The sequence below is a fragment of the Budorcas taxicolor genome, chromosome 19, assembly GCF_023091745.1.
Source record: "Budorcas taxicolor isolate Tak-1 chromosome 19, Takin1.1, whole genome shotgun sequence".
Lineage (NCBI taxonomy): Eukaryota > Metazoa > Chordata > Mammalia > Artiodactyla > Bovidae > Budorcas > Budorcas taxicolor.
The window spans coordinates 44,758,553-44,786,354 of NC_068928.1; the positions used below are offsets into that span (position 1 = coordinate 44,758,553).

Consider the following 27,802-nt stretch of genomic DNA (forward strand, 5'->3'; position numbering starts at 1 on the left):
TCTAGAAGAAAATACAGGGATTTCCACAGCCTTCATAGCCTTGGGGTAGAAAGAGATTTTAAAAATAGACACAAAACACATCGATTGAAAAACAGAAAGACTGATGGGACTTCCCTGGTGGCCCAGCGGCTGAGACTCCGCACGCCCAATGCAGGGGGTCCCAGGTCTGATCCTGGGCAGGGAACCAGACCCCACGTGCTGAAACTATTAAAAAAAAGATTCCACATGCCACAATCAAAGCCCAGCATAGCTAAATAAATAATACTAAAAAGATACCATTGAGAGGTTGCAAAGAGTCAGACACAACTGAACGACTGAACTGAAAGGCCAGCCATAGATTATATGAACATATTTGCTATTATATATATATTTTTTCCTCCAATAAAAGACACATCCATAGTATATAAAGAACTGCTACAAATCAATTAGGAAAACACAACTCAATTCAAGAATGGGACAATGACTTTAAAAAATGCTTCCAAAAAGCAGATGAAAAGGCATCAGTATCATTAGTCATCAGGGAAATGCAAATTAAAACCACAGTGAGACCCACTATACACCTACCAGAGTAGCCAGAATGTAGAAGATTGCCAATACCACTGACTATGACGAAGGACAATGAAAATGCTCACGTTGCAAATGTGAGTATAAGTTAGTACAAGCCCTTTGAAAACTGTTTGCCAGTATCTCAGTTCAGTCCAGTTCAGTTCTGTCGCTCAGTCACATCCGACTCTTTGTGACCCCATGGACTGCAGCACGCCAGGCTTCCCTGTCTAGAGCTCAACACATGCCTACCCAGTGATCTAGCAATTCCATTCTTAGAGGCACACCCAGAAACGAATGGAGAAGGCAATGGCACCCAACGCCAGTACTCTTGCCTGGAAAATCCCATGGACAGAGGAGCCTGGTAGGTTGCAGTCCATGAGGTCACTGAGAGTCAGGCATGACTGAGCGACTTCACTTTCACTTTTCACTTTCATGCGCTGGAGAAGGAAATGGCAACCCACTCCAGTATTCTTGCCTGGAGAATCCCAGGGACAGAGGAGCCTGGTGGACTGCCGTCTATGGGGTCGCACAGAGTCGGACACGACTGAAGCGACTTAGCAGCAGCAGCAGCAGCAGAAACGAACACATGGGTTCACTGAAAGGCAAGTATAGGAATGCTCATATCTCCTTTCTTCATAATAGCCCAAACCTGAAAACAACTCAAACGTCTGTTACAGGACAGTGAATACATTACGGGAATTGACTATACGGGACATTGTGATATATTCTGTGGGGTTCCCAGGTGGCGCTAGTGGTAAAGAATCTGTATTCTTATGGTGGCATACTACAGAACAATGGTAAAGAACCTCAGGCTATAGATGAGGCTCACACATATAACGTTCAGTGAAAGAACTAAAAGAATATATACTATATGATTCTATCTATATAAAGTTCAACAACAGGAAAGACTTTATGGGCTACAAGTCAGAACTGTGGTTTCCTTTGGAGTGGGGGGGCCAGTGAGTGGAAGAGGGCAGAAGCGAAACTTCTGGTGGCTGGAAATGTTCTATATCTCAATCTGGATGGTGGTTACAGAGTGTATGTGATATATAAGTATCCACTGAGGTGTACGTTGAGGATCTGGGTGCTTTAAATACTTCATTTCTCAAAAAAAATGTTTAAAGGGGAAAGTGGGACAATTCAACAGGCAAACAGTAGTCTTACCAGGGACTTCCTGGTGGTCCAGTGGTAAAGAATCTGCTTCCTAATGCAGGGGATGTGCGTTTGAGCCCTGGTTGGGGAACTAAGATCCCACATGCCGCTGGGCAACCATGCTTGTGTGCTACAACTAGAGAAGCCCTTGAGCCACAATGAAGACCCAGCCCAGCCAATAAATAAATAAAAATGTGAAAAAAAAGTCTTTCCAACAAATGGTGCTCGTATAACTGTATAAGCACATGTAAAAAAATGAAGTCAGGCACCATTCTTCTACCGAATACAAAAATTAACTCTAAGTGGATCATAGATTGAAAAGTAAGAGATGAAACTATAACATTTAGAGCACATGGGAGTAACTTTCCATGACCTTGGATTAGAAAAGGAGTACTTAGAGATGAAACCAAAAGTACAAGCGACAAAAAAGAGACTACATCAAAATTCAAAACTTTTATGCTTCAAATGATACCATCAAGAAAGTGAAAAGACAATGCACAAAATGGGAGAAAAATCTGCACATCACTCATCTAAGAAAGGTCTAGCGTCCAGAACACACAAAAAAACTGTAACTTATTACATAACCCTGCTTAAGTCTGGGCAATCTTTTTTGGCCATGGTACAAGGCATGTGGAAATCTAAGTTCCCTGACCAGGGACTGAACCTGTATCCCCCAGCATTGGAAGTACAGAGTCTTAACCACTGGACCACCAGGGAATTCCCAAGAATGAGCAAATGTTTTGAATAGACATTTCTTCAAACAAAAACACAAATGATAATGAGCACATGAAAAGATGCTCAACATCATTAGTCATCAGGGAAATGTAAATTAAAACCACAATGAGATACCACTTGTATAAAAAAAAAAAAAACAACAGTAAGAACTGTTGGTGATGATGCACAGAAATACACTGCTGGTTGAAATATAAAACAAGACAACTGCTTTTGGAAAACAGTTTGGCAGTTTCTCAAAAGGTTAAATATAGAGATACGATATGATCCCAAAATTGTACTTCAAGCTATGCATCCAAAAAAGTTAAAAATATATGTCCAAGCAAAAAATTATACATGAATGTTCATAGTAGCATTATTCACAACAGTCAAAAAAGTAGGAAAAATGCCAATGATCATTAACTCATGAATGGATAAATAAAACGTGATACATCCATATGATGGAATTTGCAATGGGATATTAAAAAAAAAAAAGACAAAGTATTAATACATGCCACAACATGGATGAACTTTAAAAAACATTTTGCTAATTGAAACTAAGCCAATCACAAATGTGATTATATGATTCTATATATGTAACATGTCCAGAACAGGCAAATCTATAGACAGAGTAGATCAGTGGTTGCTTGGGGTTGAGCAAGGTGAGGAGAGGCAGGAGAGTGGGAGGAAAGGACAGGAGTCATTGCTAATGGGGAGGGGGATTCTTTAATGGAAGATGAAAATATTTAAACTTAGACTGTGGTGATGCTTGTACAACTATGAATAAAAAAACTGATTTATACACTTAATTAGGTGAATAGTATGGTATGTGAATTATATCACAATAAAGCTGTTAAAAGAGGGGGTGGGGGTGCCCCCTGTAGTCAATTTCATGGCCCTGGCCCATCCTGAGTTATAGAATCTGGAAGCTACAGGCCAAAGGAGGGACGTTTGTGGATAGAGTTGAAAGAGTAAGACTGTATGCCCAACGTGAGCCCCAGACATAGCTGGGATGAGCTCTGGGTTTTGTGTGGGTACACGTGCACTCCAGTTCCTACTTCTGCTTTTCATGACCCAAGAACAAATGTGAAATGGCGTTAAGAACTCGAGTTCACAGTTTGATTACTGCTTTGCAGTAGTAGGGCCCCCAGTTCTAGCCTCTACCCTCAGGGGTCTTTTCAAGACAGTCCCAGGGTTGGCTTCTTCAGGTCTTCAACACACTGGAATAGCTTATTCTAGAACAGTGTCGTCCCAAAGAAACACAATGCAAGCCACATAGGTCATCTTAGATGCTCTAGGACCCACATTAAAGAAAGTTAAAAAAAAAAAGTGAAGCTAATTTTAATAACTTTAATTTTAGTTCAAACTTTAATTAAAATATCATTTAATTGACTAATTAAAACTTTAATTTTATATTTTATTAAAAATACATATTTAAAATGCTTTCATTTTAATGTGATCAATAAACACACTTACGGTCGCCAAGGGGAAGGGAAGAGATAGTTAGGGAGTTTGGGATGCTATATTTAAAATGGATAACCAACAAGGACCTACTGTATAGCACATGGAACTCTACTCAATGTTATGCGGCAGCCTGTATGGGAGGGGAATTAGGGGGAGAATTAATACATGTATATGCATGGCTGAGCCCGTTTGCTGTTCACCTGAAACTATCACAACATTGTTAATCAGCTATACCCCAATACCAAATAAAAAGTTCAAAAATTAAAAAAAAAAGACACAGTGGCCAAAAAATAAAAATCTGCCTTGCAATGTAGGGAACTCAGGTTCGATCCCTGGTTGCGGAACTAAGATCCCATATGTTGTGGAGCAAGTCAGCCCATGAGCCACAACTAGAGAATCCCTGCACTACAACAAAAGATCCTGCATGCTGCAACTGAGCCCTGACGCAGCTACGTAAATAAATAAACAATAACAAGCACCGAGGAGGAAACCAAAGCTCAGTGAGGCATAAGCTGGTGAGTGTCTGTGGTGAAGAGCAGAGCCTGTGGTCGGAAGAGAACTACCTTCTCCATGGCGTGGGTGTGCAGGTGATAGAGATCCCCATGGGAAGTGATGGGCAAGGAGCCCTGCTCCCATCCACTACTCACACCCCACAGAACATTAGCTCCATCAGCACGATGTTCTATTAACACCGAACCATGCAAGGCGAGGGGGCTCAGAGGGAGAAGGCAGAGGTCACTTGGGTCACTAGCTGGGGAAACCCTACACTGGCTCTGAGACATGCACCAACACCCGCCTCCTCCAGTCCCTTCCCCCCCAAACCCAGCTTATACCACTCACCGGACTGGTAGGGGAGGGAACCGCAAGGCTCAGCCGAGGTCCGCCATCCTCCAGGGGCTTCTGCTGGCCGCTTTCCTGGCTGGCTGCTCTGGTGGTATCTCTCATGGGATGAGGAGGCTGCTGGCCTGAAGTGCTCCCCGAAAGGACAGCGTGGGCAGGGCCCGGCTGTGGCCAGCCCAGGGCACCAGGCGCCTGGGCAAGTGGCTCCTGCTTGTGGTCCCCATCTCCAGTCCCAGAGGAGGCCTGGGCATGGCGGGGCTCTGCTGGTTCCTCCAAGTGCAGGGACGTGCTGGTGTCGAGGCCAGGGAAGGGGAGCGGGGCCTGCAGCGTGAGAACCTCCGTTTCTCGGCTCGGTTCATTGGCTGGCACAGAGTTTACCTGGGCTTTGCTGAATTCCGACAACACCCTAGAAGTTTTTAAACAAAGAAACCCGTGTGATGGGGCTGTCAGCTGGAATGCCCAAGGCTAAGTGGAAAACTGCTGTTTTGTGACTGAACAAAACAACCCCCTTAGTCATGGCAGTGCTCCCAGCTCCCACATACAGACCCTCCCACCAGTTTTTCTCCAGCTGGGACTTGGGCAGGTTCGGTGGCCAGGTGAGTTGTGCGGCCCAGGGTCTCAGGTGACAAAAGCTGGACTCAAGGCGAATGGGAACTGCTTGTCTTTTACCCTCTGAGCGGGCTAACTGTGGGTCGGGCAAGTCTGCTCAGCCAAATGGCCGTGTGGCCTGTCCTGCCCCACGTTGACCTTGGCAGAGCCCCGGTGAACGGTGTCTCCGGGCTGGGCTCCAGCACTGTACTTGCTGAGATGTGGGCTGGGGTGAAGTGAGGATCCTCTTTGTCCCTGGAATAGTAACTGGGCAGCAGGGTTGGGGTGATGGGCCGGGCATGGAGCCAGAGAAGCCTCACAGTTTCAGAAGCTGCTGCTGGAGAACAGTGCACACAGGCGATGTGGTATGCGTGCCCACGTCCATGGGGGGTGTGCCTGATGGGACTGTGCTTCCTGCCCCTCAGTGGCAACGTCTGGGGCTAAGGGGGCCAATGTCACTGCCTTTGTGTACACACACACACACACACACACTGCTATACCTTCTGGAATGTGCACTGGCTAGTGGCTGCTCCTCCCTCCCTCCCTCTCCTGAGGCTTCAGAGGATCTGAGTTCTGTTTCTGAAGTAAACCTGTTTGCTGTCTCCACCTCTGCTTATGAACGCAGTGAGGATGCCATAGACAAATGCAGGGTCTGGTGTCAAAAGAGCTGTCTGGAGCCCAAGAGATCGCACACATCTGCCTCAAAGGCTTAGAGTGGGTGCAGAAGACAGATCAAGCTCCCCTGCATGTGGGCTCATGGAAACAAGGACTTCAGATCTCAGGTTTTCATCTGACTGCCTTCTAGGTGAGCTCTGCTCTTATTTATACCATCATGATCCCAAACAACATTTTAAAGCATTCTAGTCAAGAAGAGGTAACCAACCCACACATTTCTCAGCAACTGATTTTCAGCATAGGTGCTGAGACATTTCAGTGGGGAAAGAACAGTCTTTTCAACAAATGGTGCTGGGATAAGTGAATAGTTCCATGCAAAAGAATGAAGTTGGAACCTTATCTCACACCACATAAAAAAAAAAAAAATTAACCCCAGGGGATTTCCCTGTTGGTCCAGTGGTTAAGAATCCACCTTGCAATGCAGGGAATGTGGGTTCAATCCTTGGCTGGGGAACTAAGATCCCATATGTCACAGAGCAACTAAGCCCAGAAACCATAACTTGAGAGTCTATGTATCGCAACTGCTGAGTCCATGGGCCACAGCTAGAGAATCTGTGTGTCGCAATGAAGATCCCACATGCCACAGCTAAGAGCTGATGAAGCTAAATAAATGAATGAACAGTAAAAAAAAAAAAAAATTAACCTAGGTAATTCCCTGGCGATCCAGGGGTTAGGATTTGGCCCTTTCATTGCCTTGGCCTGGGTTCAATGCCTGGTCTGGAAACTAAGTTCCCACAAGCTGCGTGGCACAGCCAAAAAAGAAAAATTTAACCCCAAATGGATCGAAGACCTAAAGGTAAGAACTAAAACTATAAAACTCTTAGAAGGAAACAAGCATAAAGCTTCGTATCTTTGGATCAGGCAATGGTTTCTTAGATATGATGACATCTAATGTGTAAGCAACTAATAAAAAATATATCTAATAGAAATATTTGCATACAAAATGTGCAAATATTACCATATATCTAAGGGTCTAGTACCCAGAATATAGAGCTCTTACAACTTAATAATAAATAACCCAATTTAAAGCCACTTAAAAAATGGGCAAAGGGTTTAAATAGATATAACTCCAAAGAAAGCATACAAATGGCCAACAACGACAAGAAAAAGTGTTCAAAATCATTAGACAATAGTGAAATACAAACCAAAACCACAATGAGATACTACTCTATGCCCAGTAGGATGGCTATAATAAAAAAGGTAGCAAATACCAAGTATCGGCAAAGATGTAGAGAAATTGGAACTCTTACACGTTGTTGGTGGAAATGTAAAATGGTGTAGTTTCTGTGGAAAATGATGTGATAGTTCCTGAGGATATTAAACATAGAGTTACTACTGGACTCAGCCGTTCTATGCTTAGGTACATACCCAAGAGAATTAAAAACATGTCCACACAGAACACTTGTACATGAATACACATAGCAACATGGTAGCTAAAAAGCAGAAAGAAAACAAATGCCCATTAACTGATGGATAAATAAACAAACTGTAGTATATCTTACACAATGGACAATGGAATATTATTTGGCCATGATATGTGCTATAACGTGGATGAACCTTGAAAACACGGTACTGAGTGAAAGCAGACAGTCACAAAAAGCCACATATTGCATGACCTGACTGATATTAAATGTCCAGAATAGGTAAATTTATAACTAATGGGTAAGGGATGAAAATATTCTTGAATTAGATAATAGTAGATGCTGGGGACTCTCCTGGTGGTCCAGTGGCTAAGACTCTGCACTCAACGAAGGGGGACTGGGTTTGATCCTTGGTCAGGGAACTAGATCCTACATGCTGCAACTAAAGATCACATAGGCTACAACAAAGATACAAGATCCTGTGTGGCGCAACTAACACATAATGCACCTAAATAAACCTTTTTTAAAAAAGATAGTATAGATGCTGAATTCACAACCTTGAGACTATAGTGAAAACCACTGAAAACGACACTTTCAAATGGTGAATTTTATGGTATGTGAATTCTGTCTCGATAAGTAATGTGGAAGACCTGGGTTCGATCCCTGCGTTGGGAAGATCCCCTGGAGGAGGGCATGGCAACCCACTCCAGTATTCGTGCCAGGAGAATCCCGACGGACAAAGAAATCCATGCGGTCACAAAGAGTTGGATGTGACTAAGCAACTAAGCACAGCACAGCAAATAAATGGATGACCTGTCAGAGAAAGGGACAGTTGTATTTGTGGGAGAGTTATGGGGGGAGGCAGGTGGGGGCTCATTCCTGCTCTAAAGCTGCACTCTGAAAACAGACCCATGAAAAATCCAAGAGTGCAGCGTGTAGGGAGAAGGCAATGATGAGTTCTGGAGAGAAAAGGGGAGTTTCCACCAGCAAAGGAGGAAGGGACATTTGCTAACCAATTGTATGTGTCCAAACCGCTGGGACAGAATGGGACCTCATCTGAAATGAACTAGTGAGGCAGAGTTTTGACAAGGTCCTCTGTGAGGTCTCGACTCTTTGTGGGCTCCCAGGAGGTGGTGTGGTGAGTGATTAAGAGCAGGGCCCCTGAGTCCACCTGGCCTTGGTTAGCATGTGGCTGTGGGCCCCACAGTGTGAACATGAAGGTTCATGGACATAATTCCCTTATCTGAAAAACAGATGTGGTAATAGCATCCATCTTTTATGACTCTGACAAAGATTAAATGAGATAATACAGGTAAAGTGCTTAGTACAGGGTTTGGCACAAAATAAGTACTCAATAAACACTAACCTCATTATCACTGATTAGGCTGCTTAGCCTCCCTGTACACAAACATAAAAATGTAAGCAAAGGAGCAGATTTATTGAAACACTCACTAGCACTGCCAAAATGGTTATCAAACAGACATGAATCCTGATCTAGAAAAAAGATTTTAATGATAAGAATGGATGGGGTATTAGAATAAGTGAGTGATTCAATGCCTAGAGAAATGCCACCAAACGGCAAGAGGCCTGTGTGATCAATTAGAGCTTCTGTCAAATCAAAACTAAAGGCAAGGTGAAATCAAGTTCACAGCGCTTCATCAGAACTGGTACCAGTCTTCAGGATCCAGTGAGAATAAGAGGCATGTACATTAAGTGGGATAAAGCGATAGAGATGAGATCGTGAAGCAAAGGCAAAGAAAGAAAACTGTCAAACGTTTTGACAGCTTTATATTTGTATTTATAAAATACAACATAGAAATGAAACAGTGAAAAAAAGAAAAACCAAGAAATGAAACTGTGAAACTGCTGCAGTCCTTCCACTGGGGTCTGGTGCAAGGCCCTGTTTACCAAAAACTTTCTATTTGAAGTTTCTAACTTTGTGCTTTCATTTAGAGAGCAATCTGGTGGGAAAATATATGTATTATGAGTATTTATATGTGTAAAATAAACAAAAAGCATGGCCTGGAGAATCTGAATGGTTACCTTATAAAGGATTCCTCATAAGCAATTCTGAGCCTGTGGTTTTCTTGAACATGCCGACTATGGTGGTGATACACGGTACTATTTGGCAGTCAAGAGCCACTAATAAAAGCACAGAGGTGGGCTACATATACTAAAGAATCACTTCTCCCCCAAGGGAAGGCCTCATGACGGTGACCTCTGACAAATATTACTAAGCAAGGTTTTTCAGCAGTGGATATGGGGACAAGCAGAGCTGATGTCACAGGCACCCAAAAGTAAAATGACACCACCAGCATGCATGCTGAGTCAGACACTGTTCTAAACGCTTGAAGATCTCTATTTGCTGCATCGCCCCAGCATTCCTTTGATGCATTCTCACCCCCATTTTACAGATGAGGACACCAAGGTCAGAAAGGTTTACTAACTTGCCTGAGTTGGTAAAGCTGGCTGATGAAGGACTCAGGCAGCCTGGCTCTTGAGTCCACACTCTTTACCACTAGACGGTACCTGTGCTTCTCAGCGATAATTATAACTCAGACCTAACGAATGCAAAAGAAGCTGTGAGAGCCAGTTAATCTCTTCACAAGGTAAACTGTAGATTGGTTTCTGCCAAACATTGATAAATTTCATTTGAAATAGGTTTTGCATTTCAGGTCTGATTTGTAGTTTTGTTTTGTTTTTTCCTATACAGCCCAGCTTGCTGGATCTTAGTTCCCCTACCAGGGATTGAACCCTGGGCCCAGAGCAGTGAAAGCATGGAGGTCTAATCGCTGGACCACCAGGGAATTCCCAATTTGCAGATGTTCTGATTTTTATAGATGTAAGAGTTTAAGCACAATGTGTTTACACCCAATTTTAAGTTACATACATTTCAGTAATACATTAACTTAAGTAAACTCTTTAAGTGTTGGTGAGAATCTCCCTTAAAACACACACTCCAAGAAACGCTGGTCTCTGTGGATGCTCTAAGAACGGTGGTGCTGGCTGCGTGCTTCTGCGTGCGTGTGGTATCTGGTTCCCCACATCACTGTCCAGTCTGGGTCTACACTTCCTGACCTCGTCTTCCCTTCCATTCCCCCAGAATACGCAGGACAACACTTCCCCTGAAGGAGGGCGGATGGTCACTGATTCAACAACCTTAAGCTGGAATTTTCCAATCACAAGACACATGAAAGATAAAGGCAAGACACATGACAGAGACAAGCCTGGCTGGTCTGCGGGGGGAGAAGCACCAAAGGCTAGGACAGGTGGCTGACAGTCAGGCACGCCTCGGGCCCTGCCATCTCTGGGGCAGGGGTCACTCCTTCTCAGAACATTATATCTAATCCTTCCATTTGGACACATGAAAATTCCATCTGATGTGTTCAAAGTTCAGAAGCCGTTTCTGGGAACTACCACACATTCTTATATGTGCAACTGATTGATGGGCATCTCATTTGACTTTCAAACGGCCCTATAAGGGAATTTCCATTTTAAAGATAAAGAAACAATAAAATAGTAACTATAGTAACAATAAGGACCTACTGTACAGCACAGGAAAATCTACTCAATACTCTAACGACCTATATGGGAAAAGAATATAAAAATGAGTGGATAGATGTATATGTACAACTGAATCCCTTTGCTGTACGGCGGAAACTAACACAACATTGTAAATCAACTATACTCTGGGAAAAAAAAAAAAAAGATAAACAGAACCTCCAAAAGAGTTAGTAATATGCAGGACACCACTGAGCTTGTAAGTGGTAGAACTGGCTTGAAACTGGATCTGCTTCCGGGCCAGTCCAGGACACCCAGTCCTGGTGTGATTCCCACAAGCCCTATAAAGACCTGAACCAAGGTGGGGGTGAGGGTGGGGACAGCAGTTGTGGAAGGAAGGTCCTAACACAGTTGATGGAAAAATGAATCCTACCTGGAGGGAATGCTTCATAAACAGCTACCGTTTTTACCTATCAGATGAGATAACATCCAAAAGTTTGCTAATACCTTCTGTTGTCAAGGCTGAGAGGACACAGGCATACCCCTGATGAAGTGTAGATAGGCAACATCTATAAAAATCATTAATTAATCTACCCCTTGGTTCAGTAATTTTTCTTCTGGGAATTTACTGAACAGAGAGAACTCACATAGAGCTAAAGGACCACATTCACAGGTTATCTGTAGAAACCCTGAACTCCAATGTCCATTAAACGCAGGGCTGATTCAATAAACTAAGGTACATTCATACAGTGAACAAATATGTAATAGAAAAAGAAGCTCCGATATGACAAGATCTCCCAAATAAGGTATATGTGTGTGTGTTAATCACTCAGTTGTGTCTGACTCTTTGTGATCCCATGGACTGTATAGCCTACCACGTTCCTGTCCGCGGAATTCTCCAGGCCAGAATACTGGAGTGGGTTGCCATTTCCTTCTCCAGGGGATCTTTCCAACCCAGGGATCAAACCTGGGTCTCCTACATTGTGGGCAGATTCTTTACCACTGAGCCACAGGGAAGCCCTGGTAAGCTATAGAATGGTGTATTTATAATTTATACTAGCTTTTGTGGAAAGAAGTGGGGAAATAAGAAACAAGAGATAAAGGACTTCTCCTGTGGTCCAGTGGTAAAGAATCTGACTTCAATGTAGGGGACATGGGTTTAATCCCTAGCTGGGGAACTAGGATCCCACATGCCACGAGGTAACCAAGCCTGTGTACCCCAACTACTAAGCCTGCGCTCCAGAGCCCGTGAGCCACATGTGCCACAACCAGACAAGCTTGTGTGCGTCACAGCTAGAGAAAGCCCATGTGCAGCGACAAAGACTAGCGCAGCCAAAAAAGAAATAAGAAAGATAATAACCTATAAAGGAAAAGGATATATATATAAACCTATATATATAACCTATAAACCTATATATAAAAGGATATATATATATCTGAAGCTAACACAATACTGTAAATCATCTATACTTCAATCAAAAAAAGAAATAAGAAAGAAGAAGTTCAAATCTATATATTCACACATGGTACAGCTGGATTTAGAGACACTGGAAAAATATGTAAGAAATTAATATTTATGGTTACAGGGGTGGGAGAGATTTTTCACTGTACACATTTTAGATTTTTTTTAACTATAAAAATTGATTATCAAAAATCAATGTTAAAAAGCCTGAATGAAGGAAGGCTCCGCCCAGGCTCCTGTTTCCAGCCAAGTTTGTCACTCCATGTCCTCCTCCTCCACACACTCACTCGTCCCCATCTGCCTGCCACTCCCGTGCAGGCATCACCTAGGTTTTATGTCCTCCAGAAGACCTTCCATGAGGTCCCAGAAGATCACGCTGTGCACTGTGCTTCACTGTATTTTTTGGAAATTGTACACAGAGCTCTGAACTATTGGTTTCCTTCTCTCTAGATGAAGATGACAATGATATTTGACACTGAAACTCAGAGAGACTAACTAACTTGTCACAGGTCACCTAGGACAGAGCTGGGGCTGGAACCAGCTCTAAGCCCCATCTAAAGGCATTCCAGGGATTTCCCTGCTGGACCATGCTAAGACTCCATGCTCCCAATGCAGGGGGCCGGGGTGATGATCCCTGATCAGGGAACTAGATCTGACATGCCACAACTAAGAGTTCCCATGCCACAACTAAAGATCCTGCATACCACAATGAAGATGGAAGAGTTCAAGTGTTGCAACTAACTTGGCACAGCCAAATAAATAAATAAATATATATTTTTAAATGCATTCTATGCATTCTCCCCACTAGCCCCAGCTTGTCTCCAGGTACAGCTCCCAGTAACTCTGGTCCCTGAGGGAGAGTTTATGACTTCTGTTTGTCTTTCTGCCCTAACAAGAATCCTGAGCTCAGAGACAGGCAATCATGTGCTCCAGGAAGGGCGGGAGAACAAGAAGAAGAGAAGCAGGAAGGAAGGGGAAGGGGTGGGGGAGGGGAACTCACTCTTGCAGAGACATGTCCGAGTCATCGGCATTGGCCATCCCCAGGTCTGAGTCATAGGACATGGGCTCCTCGGAACGGTCTGGACTCTTGGAGCCATTCTCTTGGAGGAGGCAGCTGTCAGAGTTGAGGCTGCAGGAAAGCTGGGATGAACTGGCCGTGTCCAGGCTGAGGGAGGAGGCAGTGAGCTGCCGGTTCCGTCGGATCTTGTGGCCTGAGTGCTGGACCTCGATGTCCTCTGAGCCCGAGGAATGGGAGATGGAGTCCAGGGACTCCTTCCGCTGCAGTTCAGCTCCAGGGGTAGTGAGGGGGTCGAGCTCTGACAGTGGGCAGAGCCCCGAGAGGGCCAGTGGGGTGAGCGTCCACTCGTTGAGGATGGCAGACTTGTAGGAGAGCTCAAAGGACAGGGACGTCAGGCCCTGAAGGAAGCTCAGGAGGAACTCGCCCTCCTCGGCGTCGCGGAGCAGGGCTGTGGGCTGGTAGTACTCGCACAGGCGGGCCTGCTCCTGTAGCAGCAGCTTCAGGTAGCACTCCATCAGGCCGTCGTTGAGGGCCAGCCGCAGCCAGGCCCGGCAGCGGCCCACGTCCGTGCTCACAAAGATCAGGTGCTCCAACTCTGAGATGATGTGTCTGGGAAGATGGAGAACAGACACATTTCAAGAAACGACTGCCAGTCACCGAGATGTCATTTTATCCGCTGGTTAGCAAGAGCCAAGAACAATGACTGCAAGTATACATAGGCATGAAAAATTCTTGGATAACAGCATTTAAAGGGAAATTCAGAAAGATTCAGCTATAACCCCCAGTGTTCTTAGGCTGGTATCATGAAGGATCATTGCCATTTTCATGACAACTATCTGTCCGGCCCGACAACATCTGCTCATCTGGGACACGTCTGTTGAGCCCCCAGGGCAAGGTCTTTGGAGCTGTGAAGACACGGGGTCGAGACATGGTCCCTACCCTCGGTCTAGGTAGTGACTTTTCAAGGGCATACTGAGGTGAGCCCTATTGTTAGCAGCACTGTGGTGGGGGCCAAGCAATCATTTCTGGGTTGGAATAAGAAAAGTGTCATAGAAACGGGGTCTCTGCGCTGGGCTTTGAGGGATTTCAAGAGGCAAAGGTGGAAGGAGAACTTTCAAGGTGTAAGAGACCGATAGAGAAAAAAGCCTAAAGGGGAGAAAAGCGACAGACTATAACAGGAGTGGGGAGCTCTGGTTGCAGCCTGGGGAGGAGGAGCGGATGATCGGGTTGCAAGGCGAGGTAATAATACAGAGTCTTGAGTATCAAATGGGGGAAGCAGAATGGGGCAATGGTACCCACACCTGGCTGTGCATTAGAACTCTGTAGAGAATGAGACCAGGATACAGGTTCCGGGGCCCCAGGCAAGTGAATCAGACCCCAGCCTGACAGATGGCTACAGGGTTTTGCTCAGGAAAGCTACACGCCCACAGCTATGCAGACTTCAGGGCAGGGTGTTCCGTCCTGGCCCCATGTGTACCAAACTCAGCTCCTAAAATGTGTGTCTGCTGTAAATGCCCCTCCTCTGACTACACCATCCCCAGTGTATGGCTCCCCCGCAGGAGCACTGACCATACTCTGCAGAACCCAGGGATGGAGCTCGGGTCAGCTTGAGCTCACTAAAGGCTGGCCGACTGACCGAAGAAAAGACAGAAGGAGATAAGGGGAACACTTAGAAAGGCACTTCCACCCAGAATTAAGGTGAGAGCCTGAGACAGGGCAGTGGCAGTAGGCACAAAAAGGAAGACTGGAGACTGACACGACTCCTTGGGGCAGGACTGACAAGACACCAGGGGCATTTAATAGACCAGAGAGGCTCCATGCCAGCTGCCTGCTCCAAAGCCCAGGTGGTTCAGGGCAGGGCAGACAAGACAAATGTCTCAGGGCACACATTCAGATGCTCTGGTTGGAGGCTGCTCTTCTTAAATTGAAAAAAAAAAAAAAAGCCCTACCTCCTTACAAGTATGTTACTTAGCACACAAATATGCAACATCCTCAGGCAGGGTCAGCAAATTTCTGGAAAGGGGCAGACAGTAAAGATTTTAGGCTTTGCGGGCCACACAGCTTCTGTTGCAACTACAGAATTTGCCAGAGGATGGAAAAAAACAGCTCTTGCTTCCACTCAGGGTGCCCAGCCTGGGGCTCGACACTGCGCCGGGCCACTGCCTGAGGGGTCCACTGAGGCCTGGTCTAACACCACCCTCCTCTGGGCCATCTCCTCTCCACACCACGGGGCTCCCTGTGGCTTTCCACAGAAAAGTCCTGGAAGGAAGAGCCCGGAGCCCCACATTCTGAAGCTCCACTCCGACGTGAACCCCGCCCCCACCCAGCAGCTCTCACTTGTGGGTGACAGCTTTCAGGAGAGGCCAGAAGACGGGCTGAGGCAGAGGCTTCTGGTGGGCGCCTTTTTTCCTCTTCCCTCCGGCCTCGGCGCGGATGTGCTTGGCGTGCAGGCCGTGGATGAAGACGGCCTCCAGGGCGCTGCACATGCTGTTGGCATCTCCGTCTTCGCTCGTGACCACCGCGTCCGAGGACACGTATTGCTTCTGCAGCGCCTTCACGGAGCCCACTAGCTTCTTCTTGATGACCTGGGCGGCGCCAGACACAACACAGGTCTTTAGAGGCTCCTGCGGCGACCCCTGCAATGTCATTCTGCTTGCTGCCAAACACGTGGGTCCCCACGCAAGCACAAATCCGTGTACCTCTGCAACATGGCTAAGACAGGCCGGGACCTCCCCGATGGTCCAATGGCTAAGACTGTGCGCTCTCAATGCAGGGGTCCCTGGTCAGGGAGCTAGAGCCCAGATGCCCCAACTAAATATACTGCATGCAGCAACAAAGACCCAGTGCAGCCAAATACATAAATTAAAATTTTTTCTTTTTTAAAATTTTTAAAAAAGAAAATCAAAATTTTTAAATTAAAAATAGAAGAAAAATTTAGTAGGGCTAATGGTAGAAAATAAAGAGAAAGAAGAAAAAGAAAAAATCACACTGAGAAGTGTTGCTATTATTATTAATTATTGCAAAGATATTTGTGGGGGTTTTTGCTTGGTTTTCAGTTTTTAAATTTATTTACTTATTTATTGGCCATGCTGCGAGGCTTATAGGATCTTAGTTCCCCACCCAGGGATTGAACCTGGGTCACAGAAATGAAAGCACCAGGTCCTAACCACTGGACTGCCAGGGAACTGCCTGTTTGCTTGTTTTTTAAACCAAACTTCAGTGAGCTGACAGCCATATAAACCTTGTGTTTAAGTACTGACTCCACTATAGTTACAGATATGGGAGCTGAAGTAATTCATCTAGGGCGGGAGTGAGATTTTTCCATCTTAATCATATGACCAACATTCCACAGAGAGTCCAATAAGTTAAGAGGCAAAAAGTGCTGTGTTAGAACAATAAAAACACCCAGAAACAGGAGCGTGGTTTATAGGAAGAAAGATCCTAGACCTGGCAGTCAGAGCCTGGGTTTAGTCTCAGTTCTGGTAGTCACCAGCTGGGTCACCTCGATATTCCACTTAACCTCTCTGAGCCTCAATTTCCTATCTGTTATACAGAAACAATACCTTGTGATTTACAGCACTGGAGTGGGGGTACTCTTTGAGGGCAGGACTAGCTTTTTATTCATCCTCATGCCCTCAACAATGGTCCTGGTTCTCGGCATGTGTATTTGGTAAATGTTTGCTAAATGAATAAACAGGAGTCTTCGCTGGTGGTCCAGCGGTTAAGAAACCACCTCTGGATTCAGAAGAAGGAGCCAGGGTTTGATCCCTGGTCAGGGAATTAAGATCCCACATGCCTTGGGGCAACACTAAGCCCGAACACTGTAACTAAAGAGCCCGTGAGCCACAACTAGAGAAGCCGACGCACACTGCAACTAGAGAAAGCCTATATTTAAACATACATAAAGTCCTCTGGAAATACAGAGTTAAGATTGTTCTAGCATAATAGAAGTACATATGTCAAAATTACCTAAGGGTTTGGAAAAGGACTGGAAGGGATTACAGAAAAAGTTTGAATTATTAGGTGACAGGATTATGGACAAATATCTCACTGGTTTTTATTTTAGACAACACAATCCCTGTTAATGTTCTTTGAAAAGTTAAATGTTCTTTTGTTAGAACAGCTTTAATGAGAAATAATTTGCATATCATAAAATCCGCTCATTAAAACACACAGCTCGATGGTTTTTAGTACTTTCACAGAACTGTGCAACCATTTCTACTGTCTAATTTTAGAACATTTCATTGCCCTCAAAAGAAACCTTGTACCCATTAGCAATCACTCACTATTCCCTTCTTCCCCCAACCTCTGGCAACCACTATCTATTTTCTATTTCTACGGATTTGCCTATTTTCTGGACATTTCACATAAATGGAATCATACAACATGCAGCCTTTTGTGTCTGACTTCTTTCACTTAGTATGTTTTCAAGTTAGTCGGTGTAGTAGCATGGATCAGTAGTTCATTCCTTTTTATTGCTAAATAATATCCCATTGCACGGATATATCACATTTTATTTATGCATTCATCAATTAATAGATATTTGGGTTGTTTCCACTTTTTTAGCTGCAATGTTGCTATGAACATTCATGTACAAGTTTCTGTGTAGACATATGTTTTCAGTTCTCTTGGGTATATACCTAGGAATGGAATTGCTGGGTTGTATGTAACACTGTTTCACTTTTTGAGGAACTATCAAAGTGTTTTCCACAGTGGCTATACCATTTTACACTCCCACCAGCAAGGGATGCGGATTCCAACTTCTCCACAACCTCACCAACACTTATTATTGTCTGCCATTGTCATTACAGCCATCCTAGTAGGTATGAAGAAGTATCTCAATATGGTTCCCCCCCCCCCCCCCCCACACTGCTCAGCATGTGGGATTTTAGTTCCCTTACCAGGGAGTTAACCCACACCTCCTGCAATGGAAACTCAGAGTCTTAACCACTGGACCACCTGGGAAGTCCTTCATTACGGCTTTTTTTTTCCTTACTGGAAACATTTTTATTTTTAAAATTTTTGTTGGAGTATAGTTGATTTATAATGTGTTAGTTTCAGGGGCACAGCAAAGTGAATCAGATGTGTGTATATATATATATATATATATAACTATAAGTATATATATAACTTTATATATCATGTTATATATATATAACTATATATATAACTATAACTATATATATAAAGATTATTCCCCCATAAAGGCTATTATAGACTATTGACCTGTGCTACATAGCAGCTGCTTATCGTTGTTGTTGTCGTTCAGTTGCTAAGTCATGTCCAACTCTTTGTAACCCCATGGACTGTAGCACGCCAGGTTCCCTGTCCTTCACTATCTCCTGGAGTTTGTGAAGGAGAAGGAGACATGTCCCCAGTGCATGTCCACTGATTCAGTGATGCCATCCAACCATCTCATCCTCTGTTGTCCCCTTCTCCTCCAGCCCTCAATCTTTCTCAGCATCAGGGTCTTTTCCAATGAGTCAGTTCTTTGCATCAGGTAGCCAAAGTATTGGTCCTTATTAGTTACCTGTTTTATATATATTACTGTGTATATCAGTCCCAATCTCCCAATTTATCCCTCCCCGACCCTTATCCCCCGATAACCATGTTTCCTACGCTAGTGACTTTACTTCTATTTTCCTCATTATGGTTTTGATTTGTCTTTGTCTAACATCTAATGATATTGAGCATCTTTTTATGTATTTATTGGTCATCTGTATATCTTCTTCGGAGCAATCCTTGGTCTTCAGATAACCTACATTCAATCCCCATGGTTTTATGTAAATCCCCATTTTATCACCAATAAGATGATTTTGGGCAGGATCTTTTGGGTACAACTTTCTCTCAACCCGAGGCTTCTCTTTCTAAACAGTGCTAATTCATTTCAAAGTCAGAAAAAACAAAGACATGGCTGTCCCAGGCACCCCTTCTCCCACCCTGATCTTCCCTTGTTGCCTACCGGGATGGCAGCCCGGGGGTCCAGTCCATTCTCCACCCCTGAGAGCATCTCCACTCCAGCAGCAGCTCCCCAGGAGAATCACATGACACCTGCAGAGAAGACACGGCTGTAGGGATAATCGCTGTGCCGGCCCGCGTCTTCACCACACCTCACCCCCATCTTACGCAAACTGCAACTGAGAGGAGTTTTAATACAAATGTGAAAACTGAGCGTGGATTTTAAGGAAGGAAATAGGAAGAAAAAAAAAGGCTGATGGATTGGACCTCATGAGGAGAGGAGCCCTGGGTGCCAAGGGTGGGTCTGTCCCAAAAGGCGGGTAGAAAGGGCCCTTTGTACTTAGTTGCTCAGTCATGTCTGACTCTTTGTGACCCCATGGACTGTCAGCCGCCAGGCTACTCTGTCCATGGGGATTCTCCAGGCAAGAATACTGGAGTGGGTTGCCCTGCACTCCTCCAGGGGATCTTCCCAGCCTAGGGACTGAACCCAGGTCTCCCACATTGCAGGTGGATTCTTTACTGTCTGAGCACCAGCAAAGCCCAAGAATACTGGGGTGGGTAGCCTATCCCTTCTCCGGGGGATCTTTCTGACCTAGGAATCAAACCGGGGTCTCCTGTACTGCAGGTGGATTCTTTACCAGCTGAGCTACCAGAGAAGCCCAGAAAGGGCCCTTCATGCCACACCAAACACTGGCACAAAAAGGCAGGGGATGAAAGGCAGATCTGATACAGAGCTAAGGGTGCAAGGGGGCTGCTGCAGCTGAAGGTGCCAAGAACCCACAGGAGCTGAGAAACAGCAGCTCACAATTCACATTCGGGGCCTGGGCCTTGCAACTGTCCCCTGATTCCTCTCCTAGCCCAGGCTCGGCCAGCTCAGTGGGGAAAAGTACAACTGGCATGGCTTCAGAGGGAATGGCACTCCTGCCATGCTGCTGCTTCTCCTTCGGGCCATGAGGGTCCAGCCTGAACAGCACAGGCACATGTCTAACGGGTAACAACATGGGTTCTAATCCTGATGTGCCACTAACCAACTTGGCACACTGGGGCATGTATCAGACCTCTCAGATGGCGACTATGAGTGTGGACAGCGCCAAGCACAGGGCCTGATATTTACCAAGGATAAATGGTATCTCTACCCCTAGGGGATGTGGTCGTTCAAATTTACAGGCAAAGAATGCCACTGACTAAATAAGCGTGTATAGGCAGCTCAAGTCAGTATGCAGAGACATCTCTTGGGGCAGCTGGCTTTCTCCTGAGGCAACTAGGCCAAGGGTGGCATGGTGGCGGATGGTGGGGACTTTGGCCTGAACCTGAGGGGGCTGCTGCCTGGTCCCACCACAGCAACTTGTACAGAGCAGGGCTAGACAGGCACACTCACATCTAAACAAATCTCGAGTGGCCACACAACTGAGCATGAGGGGACACCAAAAAAAGAAAAGAAAAAAGGGTTATTGCTGTCTCTGCTCTCAAAAACTCATGGCCCACGGGAGTCCCATGGCAGTCCAGTGGTTAAGACTCCATGTTTCCATTGCAGGGGCTGTGAGTTCAGTCCCTGGTTGGGAAACTGAGATCCCACATGCCATGTGGTGCAGCCAAAAAAACAATCAACCGAAACTCACGGCCCAAAGACGTTACTAAAACCAAGGCACGCTCAGTGGGTTTTTTACCTTTTACATATATCACCTCATTCATTTCTTATAACCACCTTGGGCATGTTTTATTATCTTAGTCTGACAGATAAGAAACAGAAGCTGATGCAGGTCAAGGAAATTCCCAAGATTCCAGGGCTGGTAAGTGGCCAAATCTACCACCCACTGCCAGGACAAGGGTCACCCCTGCTCGAGGGAAACCCTCAGACTGATGGAGTATGATCACCTCCCTTCTGGAAGAGGTGGGTGTAGGTGAGGGCTAAGGCAGGGAGGGACAAGGGGGCAGGGAGGCCTTGGGGGTCCAGGTGAGGGGCTTCAGTGGGACACTGAGGTCAGCCTGGAGGGAAAGGTTTACAGGAGGACAGGAGCGCGACATCTGGAAGTGACAGAGGCAGCGTGGCCCTTAACGGTGGGAGATGGTCTGATTCAGTGCCTGGTCCCTGGAGCTGGCAGAGGGTAAACAGGACCCAGAGCTGACCTCCCCCAGTGAAGACACACGGAGTGAGGGAAGGGTTTGGAGGGTGGCCCCTGCAGAGCCAGCCCTGGTCAGGGCGTGACGGACCACAGGATGCAACCCTTGACCTCAGGCCCTGTCTTACCGCCTCACCCTCACTTCATTCCCCCTTCCACCTACAGGGATTCTTGGGCCGCGTCCAGTTTCTGGCCACCAGCACCCCAAGCGGAAGGACTGGTATTGCAGACAGTCCCTCTGGACAACGTTCCTTCCAGGCCAACTTGTATGGCTCAGGAGGCCAAATCCAGGTGTTCTGGCTCCAAGGCCCTGGGCACCAATCCCCTTCAGTAATTCCAGTGGCCACAGGCTTCCCCTCAGGCCTGCTTCTTCTGGAAGGAGCCTCAAGCCCCACAGCTGCCCTTCCCTCAACCAGCCACAGGTCAGGACAGGAAAGGCTTAGGCCTCAGCAACTCAAACAATAGCTTGGGTTCATTAAGGCTTCATAATGAATTAACTGAAAATAATATTCATGGGTGGGGGGGAGGAGGGTAGCCTTGTTAGTAAGCAGGTGCTCCAGGCCAGAAAGGGTCTCTTCACACATAGACTGATGCTGAGAGGTCAGAGCAGGGCCAGACAAGTACCTGTCGCTTTTAAAACCAAGTGTCAGAAAAGCTACAGAATGCAATGGCCACTTGATAATTCACAAAACAGGACTGAGGCTTTGGGGTTCATGCCACACTTTAGGGCATACCTTTCTTTGCAAGAAGCCAAAGCACCCCGCCTATGTGGGTCTGCCCCAGCATGCCTCAGGGAGGCAGGAATCAGCTCAGAGGCAGGAGTGTGATGGCTGATGCCATGAGAACTTGCTGATGGAACCAGAATGGGGCTTGGTCTCCTGACTGCTGGGTCAGCACTCCATCACCCTCCAGGCCCCCCCAGTCTACCTTCCCATGGGACGGGTTTCACTTCCTGTCCTCAGAACACTCTTCACTGACACCAAAAACCAAACCAAAGGGCAGGGCGGGGCTGCAAAGAGACCTAGGCTAAGAAGAGTAAGGGGATAATGTGGGGAATACTGCTAAAAGGTTCTTCAAACACCACTGGTGGAGTTTGACAGAAAAGGTGACTTCTGTCTGCCCCTTAGGCAAATCCTAACCTTGAAAAGTCTACCTCTCCCCCTAAGTATCAATTCACCTGGACTCAACGCTTCAAGCTTCTCTAATCTCATGTAATTCTTAAATCAATCCTGTGAGAGAAGGGTGATTATCCCCATTTTACAGAGGAGAAAACTGAGGCTCAGTAGGGATAGAGCTCTTTGGTTTCCTCATTCTAAGTCTTGTGTCTTTCGCCAGATCAAAGTGTCTCAGGTCTTTGATTCCAAGAGTTTCAGGCAAAACTTGTTACTTTGGAACTAAGTAATAATTAACTTTGCACTCAGAAACTCAAACAATCTTACCCATCAAGTCTGTACTCCCAACCAGCTGAGGCCAAGTCCTTTCCATGGTACCCAGGTTTCACAGTTGTCTTTTCTTAAATGTTCCAACACACAGGAAGGAATTGTTCTGGTTGCTTTTCTTTCTTATGCTGCCTGGCCTTCTGTGTATGTCCAATTTCACTTCACCAAGGAAGAAAGAAAAGAAAAGAATGGCTTAGATGAGACTTACACTAAACGAAGAAAAGAACTGCTGGGCTTCTTCAGTTCTGAAACACTCCATCCATCAGTAAACAGCAGACTCCTCTCCTTAGAGAGTTCTCAGCTATTCCCAACAGTCTGCTCTCTACGGCCTGAATCCAACCCTGTACGGAGCTATTGAGAACAGTCTGGCATTTAAGCCATCCAGCTGCTGTATGAACTGATGAGTCATGGTTTACAGTTGGAAAAGAAGGACAAAGTTATCTTCTGATTCAGAAGGGCAGCTGATCTTTCAGACATGTGAGTGCTGAGTGAGTAAAGTATACCTCTTTCCACCTGAAGACAGTTGCATTTCTGGACAAGTGTCTTGAGGCAGGAGAAGTGAGTGGGGAGAGTGTGGAACAGGCTTTGAAGTCATCAGATGCCAGCTAGAGGGAGAGAAATTTCTAGCCCTGTGATTCCCAAACCAAAGGCTAGTGAGTAAGGCCAGAAATGTGAAGTCAGTGAAGACAGAGCAATTTTCTTTCCTCCTTCCTTCCTTCCATCAATAACACCCATCTGCCCCATATTCTTGTCCCATCCTTAGGATTCCAACAAGGACCAACTAACTCTGAATGAATGATAACAGGAATTTTGTCTGACTCATTCACCATTGCATTTCTGGTGCCTAGAGCAACACACAGCACACAGTTGTGCTCAAAAAATATCTACTGGATGTACAGAAAAATAAAACAAAAATAAGGCTCAGGGCACGAATCTCCATTTCACAGGCTGAGGGAAGCTGAGGTATATAGTTCTCAGCCAGGATGGAACACCTTCCATTAAACCACCCTGCCAGCTGGCTAAAACTATTTCAATGTATCCCACCTTAATAGGGTGCCGAGGTGGACACTGAAGGGAGAAGAGCATTCAACTTTTCAAAGGAACAAGACTATAAATGGCAAGAGGGCGTCCCTGGTGGTCCAGTGGCTAACATTCCATGGTCCCAGTGCAGGGGACCTAGGTTTGATCCCTGGTCAGGGAACTAGATCCTGCATGCTGCAATTAAAAAGATCCTGCGTGCTACAACTAGAACTCAGTGCAGCCAAATAAGTAAATAAATATGAAAAAAAGAGACTAGGAATGGCAAACAAAGACAACAGGTCCTATTGGGGACCCTTTAAAATTGCTACCAAATGGCCTCTAAAGCCAGGTCGTCAGAATTTGAAGAGAATGTGTACCCCCAAAGCCCAGGCGATGATAAATGCTGAAAGTGGGGCCTCAGGAATGTCCCTCTGCCTCAGCTACTCAGATATCTGGGCTCCCCATGTTCATGGGTAACCAAACAGGCCAAACTCAAAGATCCAGCACCTGCAGAAAGAGGAAGTGATTTAACAGCCGCTGTACCCGCCTGAGCCTTAGCCCCCTGGGAGCCCTCTCACCTACACTCCTCACAGCGTGTAACATCATCTCTGGCATCCACTGCGTTCCCTGTGTTCACTGTCAGGACAGGCCTGCTCTCAGCTCTAGCTGGCAGGAGCACCAGGCGAAGGTCCATAACAAGTGACCACACTCATGGACACGGCTCTGTGAACACTGCTACACAGTGGCACTCCCTGAGCTTATTCCCGGCCAGAAAACCAACCAACAGGAAGTGATGGCTTCCACTGCCCCAGGCTATGTGGGAGCCAGGTGAGCGGCCATTATTCACCTTCCAGGTATCTGGTGACTCCTACCATTCCGGCAGCAGCACAAGTCATTTAATATGAATGTTAGACATACAATTTCAGGGGGCAAGTCCAGGGGACCAGACACCTGGGAAAAATATCCCTGACCCTGACCCAAGGCAGGGAGCTCTACTTCTCCACACTTAACCTACCACCTGAGGCCCTGCCTGCACCCATCAAGCCCCTCAGTGTCTAACTGCTGGGTTCCCAGCAGGCAGTGACATTTGGCTGTTGAGGGGCAGCTGGTGAGGTTGGCAGGGGGACTCTTCACTAATTCTCAGACTGAGTGGGGACTGGGTTAAGGGAAAAACGGGTGTAGAACTGAGATGGGGACAGCAGAGGTGAGAGGGCAGGAGACCTCATTGTTAGTACGATTGGGTGAGGATGTTAAGAACTGGGCACCAAGAGTCGCGGGCAGTTTAGCAAAGACTTAGGGACAGGAGTGTCCTCTGATGGTTGGAGATGGATAGGAAGTCTATGGTGGGCTAAGAAGTGAGGGGTTGAGTCTGTGAAGGCAAGAGGTGTGTAAGACTTGAGAAAGGGCTGAGATCAGAGTTACCAAAAAGAAAAGCGTGTGCTCAACAGGGCGTCTACTTTGGTGGTGGGTCTTAAACGACAGTGGGACAGAGATGGGGTGTTCAATGGGCATACCTTGGGGAGCTGAGCAGAGGGTGTGGAAGATTAGGATAAGAAGGCTGATCATGAAAAGGGCGAACCGAACCAGAATCGAGGCTAGTGTGCAGCATGAGGATCGCCAAAGGGATTGGGGGGAAGCAGAGGCATGTGGTCAAGGTCGGGAGTGGAGCTGGGCTACAGTGAGGTCAAGGATGAGGCTGCATTTACGGAAGACCGGTGGTGGGGGGGGTCGGGTGGTAAGCCCTAGGTCAAGTCACGAGTGGCAAATGGAGGGGACAGGCCAGCAGCGGCAGTGCGGGCCGAAGGCTAGGGTTGGAGTGGGGCGCGGAGCTTGGGCTGGGAAGGGTGAGGGCTCAGAAGCAAGGCAGTCTCAAGGCAACCAGGGGTCTGGATTCACGGAAAGGGCTGGTGTCCCCTGGCCCATATGCGTCCCGGCCTCGCCGCCCCTCTGCTGCCCGCCTCGCCCCGGATCCTTAACTCACCGAAGGGAGAAGCGAGGGGGCAGGGGCACTGCCAGCCGCTGCAACCCCTAAGCCTCGGATGGGACGCCGCGGCCTCCGGGCCACTGACAACAGGAAGCGACTCCCGCGGCGCCTGACGCCGTAACGTCAGCTCTGCGTTCGGCCCCGCCCCTGCCCGTGGAGCCAATCGTGGGGCCCGGAGGGGCCACGGGGCGGGGCCAGCGCTCCCGTGCCTGAGGATTCTCAGCCCCGGAGCAGATACGTGGTCTGGGAGGCTCACGGTCGCCGTACCCTAGCAGGGCACGGAGAAGCAAGGCCGCCGGCGGCCGGCGGAATGCGTCCTCACTGCCGGCCTGCCGCTGCACTGCCCGCCTTCCGCTGGATCTGTGTCAGACGAGATCCTGGCTTCTGAGTTCCCGACCTCATCTGCGTAGAACTGGGGCCGTCACTTGGCCTGCAGAGAAGGTTCCCCGCTTGTAAAATGGGACCAACGCCTACCCTATTTTTGCCTCCCCCAGGGAATCAGTGTAGCCAAATGGGCAGAGCCCAGGCCCAACTTGGAGCTTCTGTCCCGCCTGGCGTTTCTCAGGAAGAGCGTGTATGTTTTAAGCACAGCTTGTATCAAGGGAACGCCTTGAGGTCCCCCGGCATTATCTAGTAACTTACCATCATGCCTGCGCCACACTCGCTCAAGCAGTTATTCTCACGTAGCCTTGTGGTTGTTTGCTTTCCGTCGTAGAAGCGATATTTCTCTTTCAAATGGAATCAGAATAGGGACTTCCTTGGTGGTGCAGTGGTTAAGACTCCATGCTGCCAATGAAGGGGGTTCCATCCCTGCTCAGGGAACTAGCTCCCACAAACCAATGAAGTCCTGACGCAGCCAAATATTTATTTTTTAAAAAGGAGGGGTACAGAGAACCAAAGGTCAAAAGTGGGGGTGGGGGGTGGGTCCTGACATTCTTGAGACATTTAACACGAGCAGGTTTCTATCGAGTGAAACTAGGGCCTGCTTGTGGAAGAGGTACCACTACACGCAGGGCCGTGGGACTTTGGGGTGGCTTTACAGGACTGGGGGATAGGGGACACACCAGTTCTTGGGAGGAAGCTCCACTGATCCCTGCTGCGATCTTATGCTCCATCCACCTCTTCAGGGAAGATGTCCCTCATGTCTCTGGAAAGGTTGAGGTCCCAGTGTAAGCAGATAGAATGGGGGGGATGGGGAAGTCCTAGGAGGAAAAGAACTCAATATAGCTTTTTGGCATAAGAGAAGCCATTTTCTCCCTAAGCTGTTTCGTGATCTAAGCCTGGCCACAATGCTTGCCCTTGAACAGGTCTCAGTAATTAATGATCTGAAAGGAACAAAGGATTGCAATCAGGAAACAATAATTCAGCTATGAAACAAGAATCCTAGTTCCTCCTCAAGGGCTGGACATAATCTGATACACATCTTTGAGTTGTGCTACAAGAACTAAGTCCCCCTTGCCCCCCTCACCCCCACCTCCCCACCCTTCCTCCCACCAAGTGGAGGGTGGTAACTGCATGCTCAGTTACCAGCCTGAAGGAAAAATAAGGAATAATGTTGACCTTCTCTGACTTTGTGACTTCAATCAACTAAAACCTGAACTCTGTCAACATTTTCCATTATTCTATGTTAAATCCCTCTGCTGAAGCCCCTTCATGAAGGTGCATACACTACCCAAGCCCCTTCATGAAATACGCATGTTCAGAAAGGCAAAATGGTCTGAGGAGGCCTTACAAATAACTGAGAAAAAAAGAGAAGCAAAAGGCAAAGGAGAAAAGGAAAGATACCCATCTGAATGCAGACTTCTAGAGAATATCAAGGAGAGATAAGAAAAACTTTTTAAGTGAACAGTGCAAAGATATAGAGGAAAACAATAGAAAGGGAAAGACTGGAGATCTCTTCAAGAAAATTATAGATACCAAGGGAACATTTCATGCAAAGTGAAGTGAAGTTGCTCAGTTGTGT

At 46.6% G+C, this 27,802-nt stretch overlaps 1 protein-coding gene across 4 annotated transcripts in view; it reads right to left on the reverse strand.

Moving 5' to 3' along the window:
• PLEKHM1 (pleckstrin homology and RUN domain containing M1) overlaps positions 1-25,955 on the reverse strand; it is a 58,244-nt gene extending 32,289 nt beyond the window's left edge. For 2 of the 4 annotated variants that reach the window (XM_052657908.1, XM_052657911.1), the window contains exons 1-6: positions 25,837-25,955; positions 22,836-22,994; positions 19,281-19,369; positions 15,656-15,903; positions 13,301-13,927; positions 4,714-5,119 (exon numbers count right to left, since the gene is read on the reverse strand). In XM_052657908.1, the coding sequence (XP_052513868.1) occupies positions 4,714-5,119; positions 13,301-13,927; positions 15,656-15,903; positions 19,281-19,328 (1,329 nt within the window). In that variant the 5' untranslated portion in view covers positions 19,329-19,369; positions 22,836-22,994; positions 25,837-25,955. Of the gene's footprint in view, positions 1-4,713; positions 5,120-13,300; positions 13,928-15,655; positions 15,904-19,280; positions 19,370-22,835; positions 22,995-23,043; positions 23,167-25,836 lie in introns of those variants that run through there. The other 2 variants (XM_052657910.1, XM_052657909.1) reach the window with 2 other exon arrangements.
• Between the last annotated feature and the right edge of the window lie 1,847 nt (positions 25,956-27,802).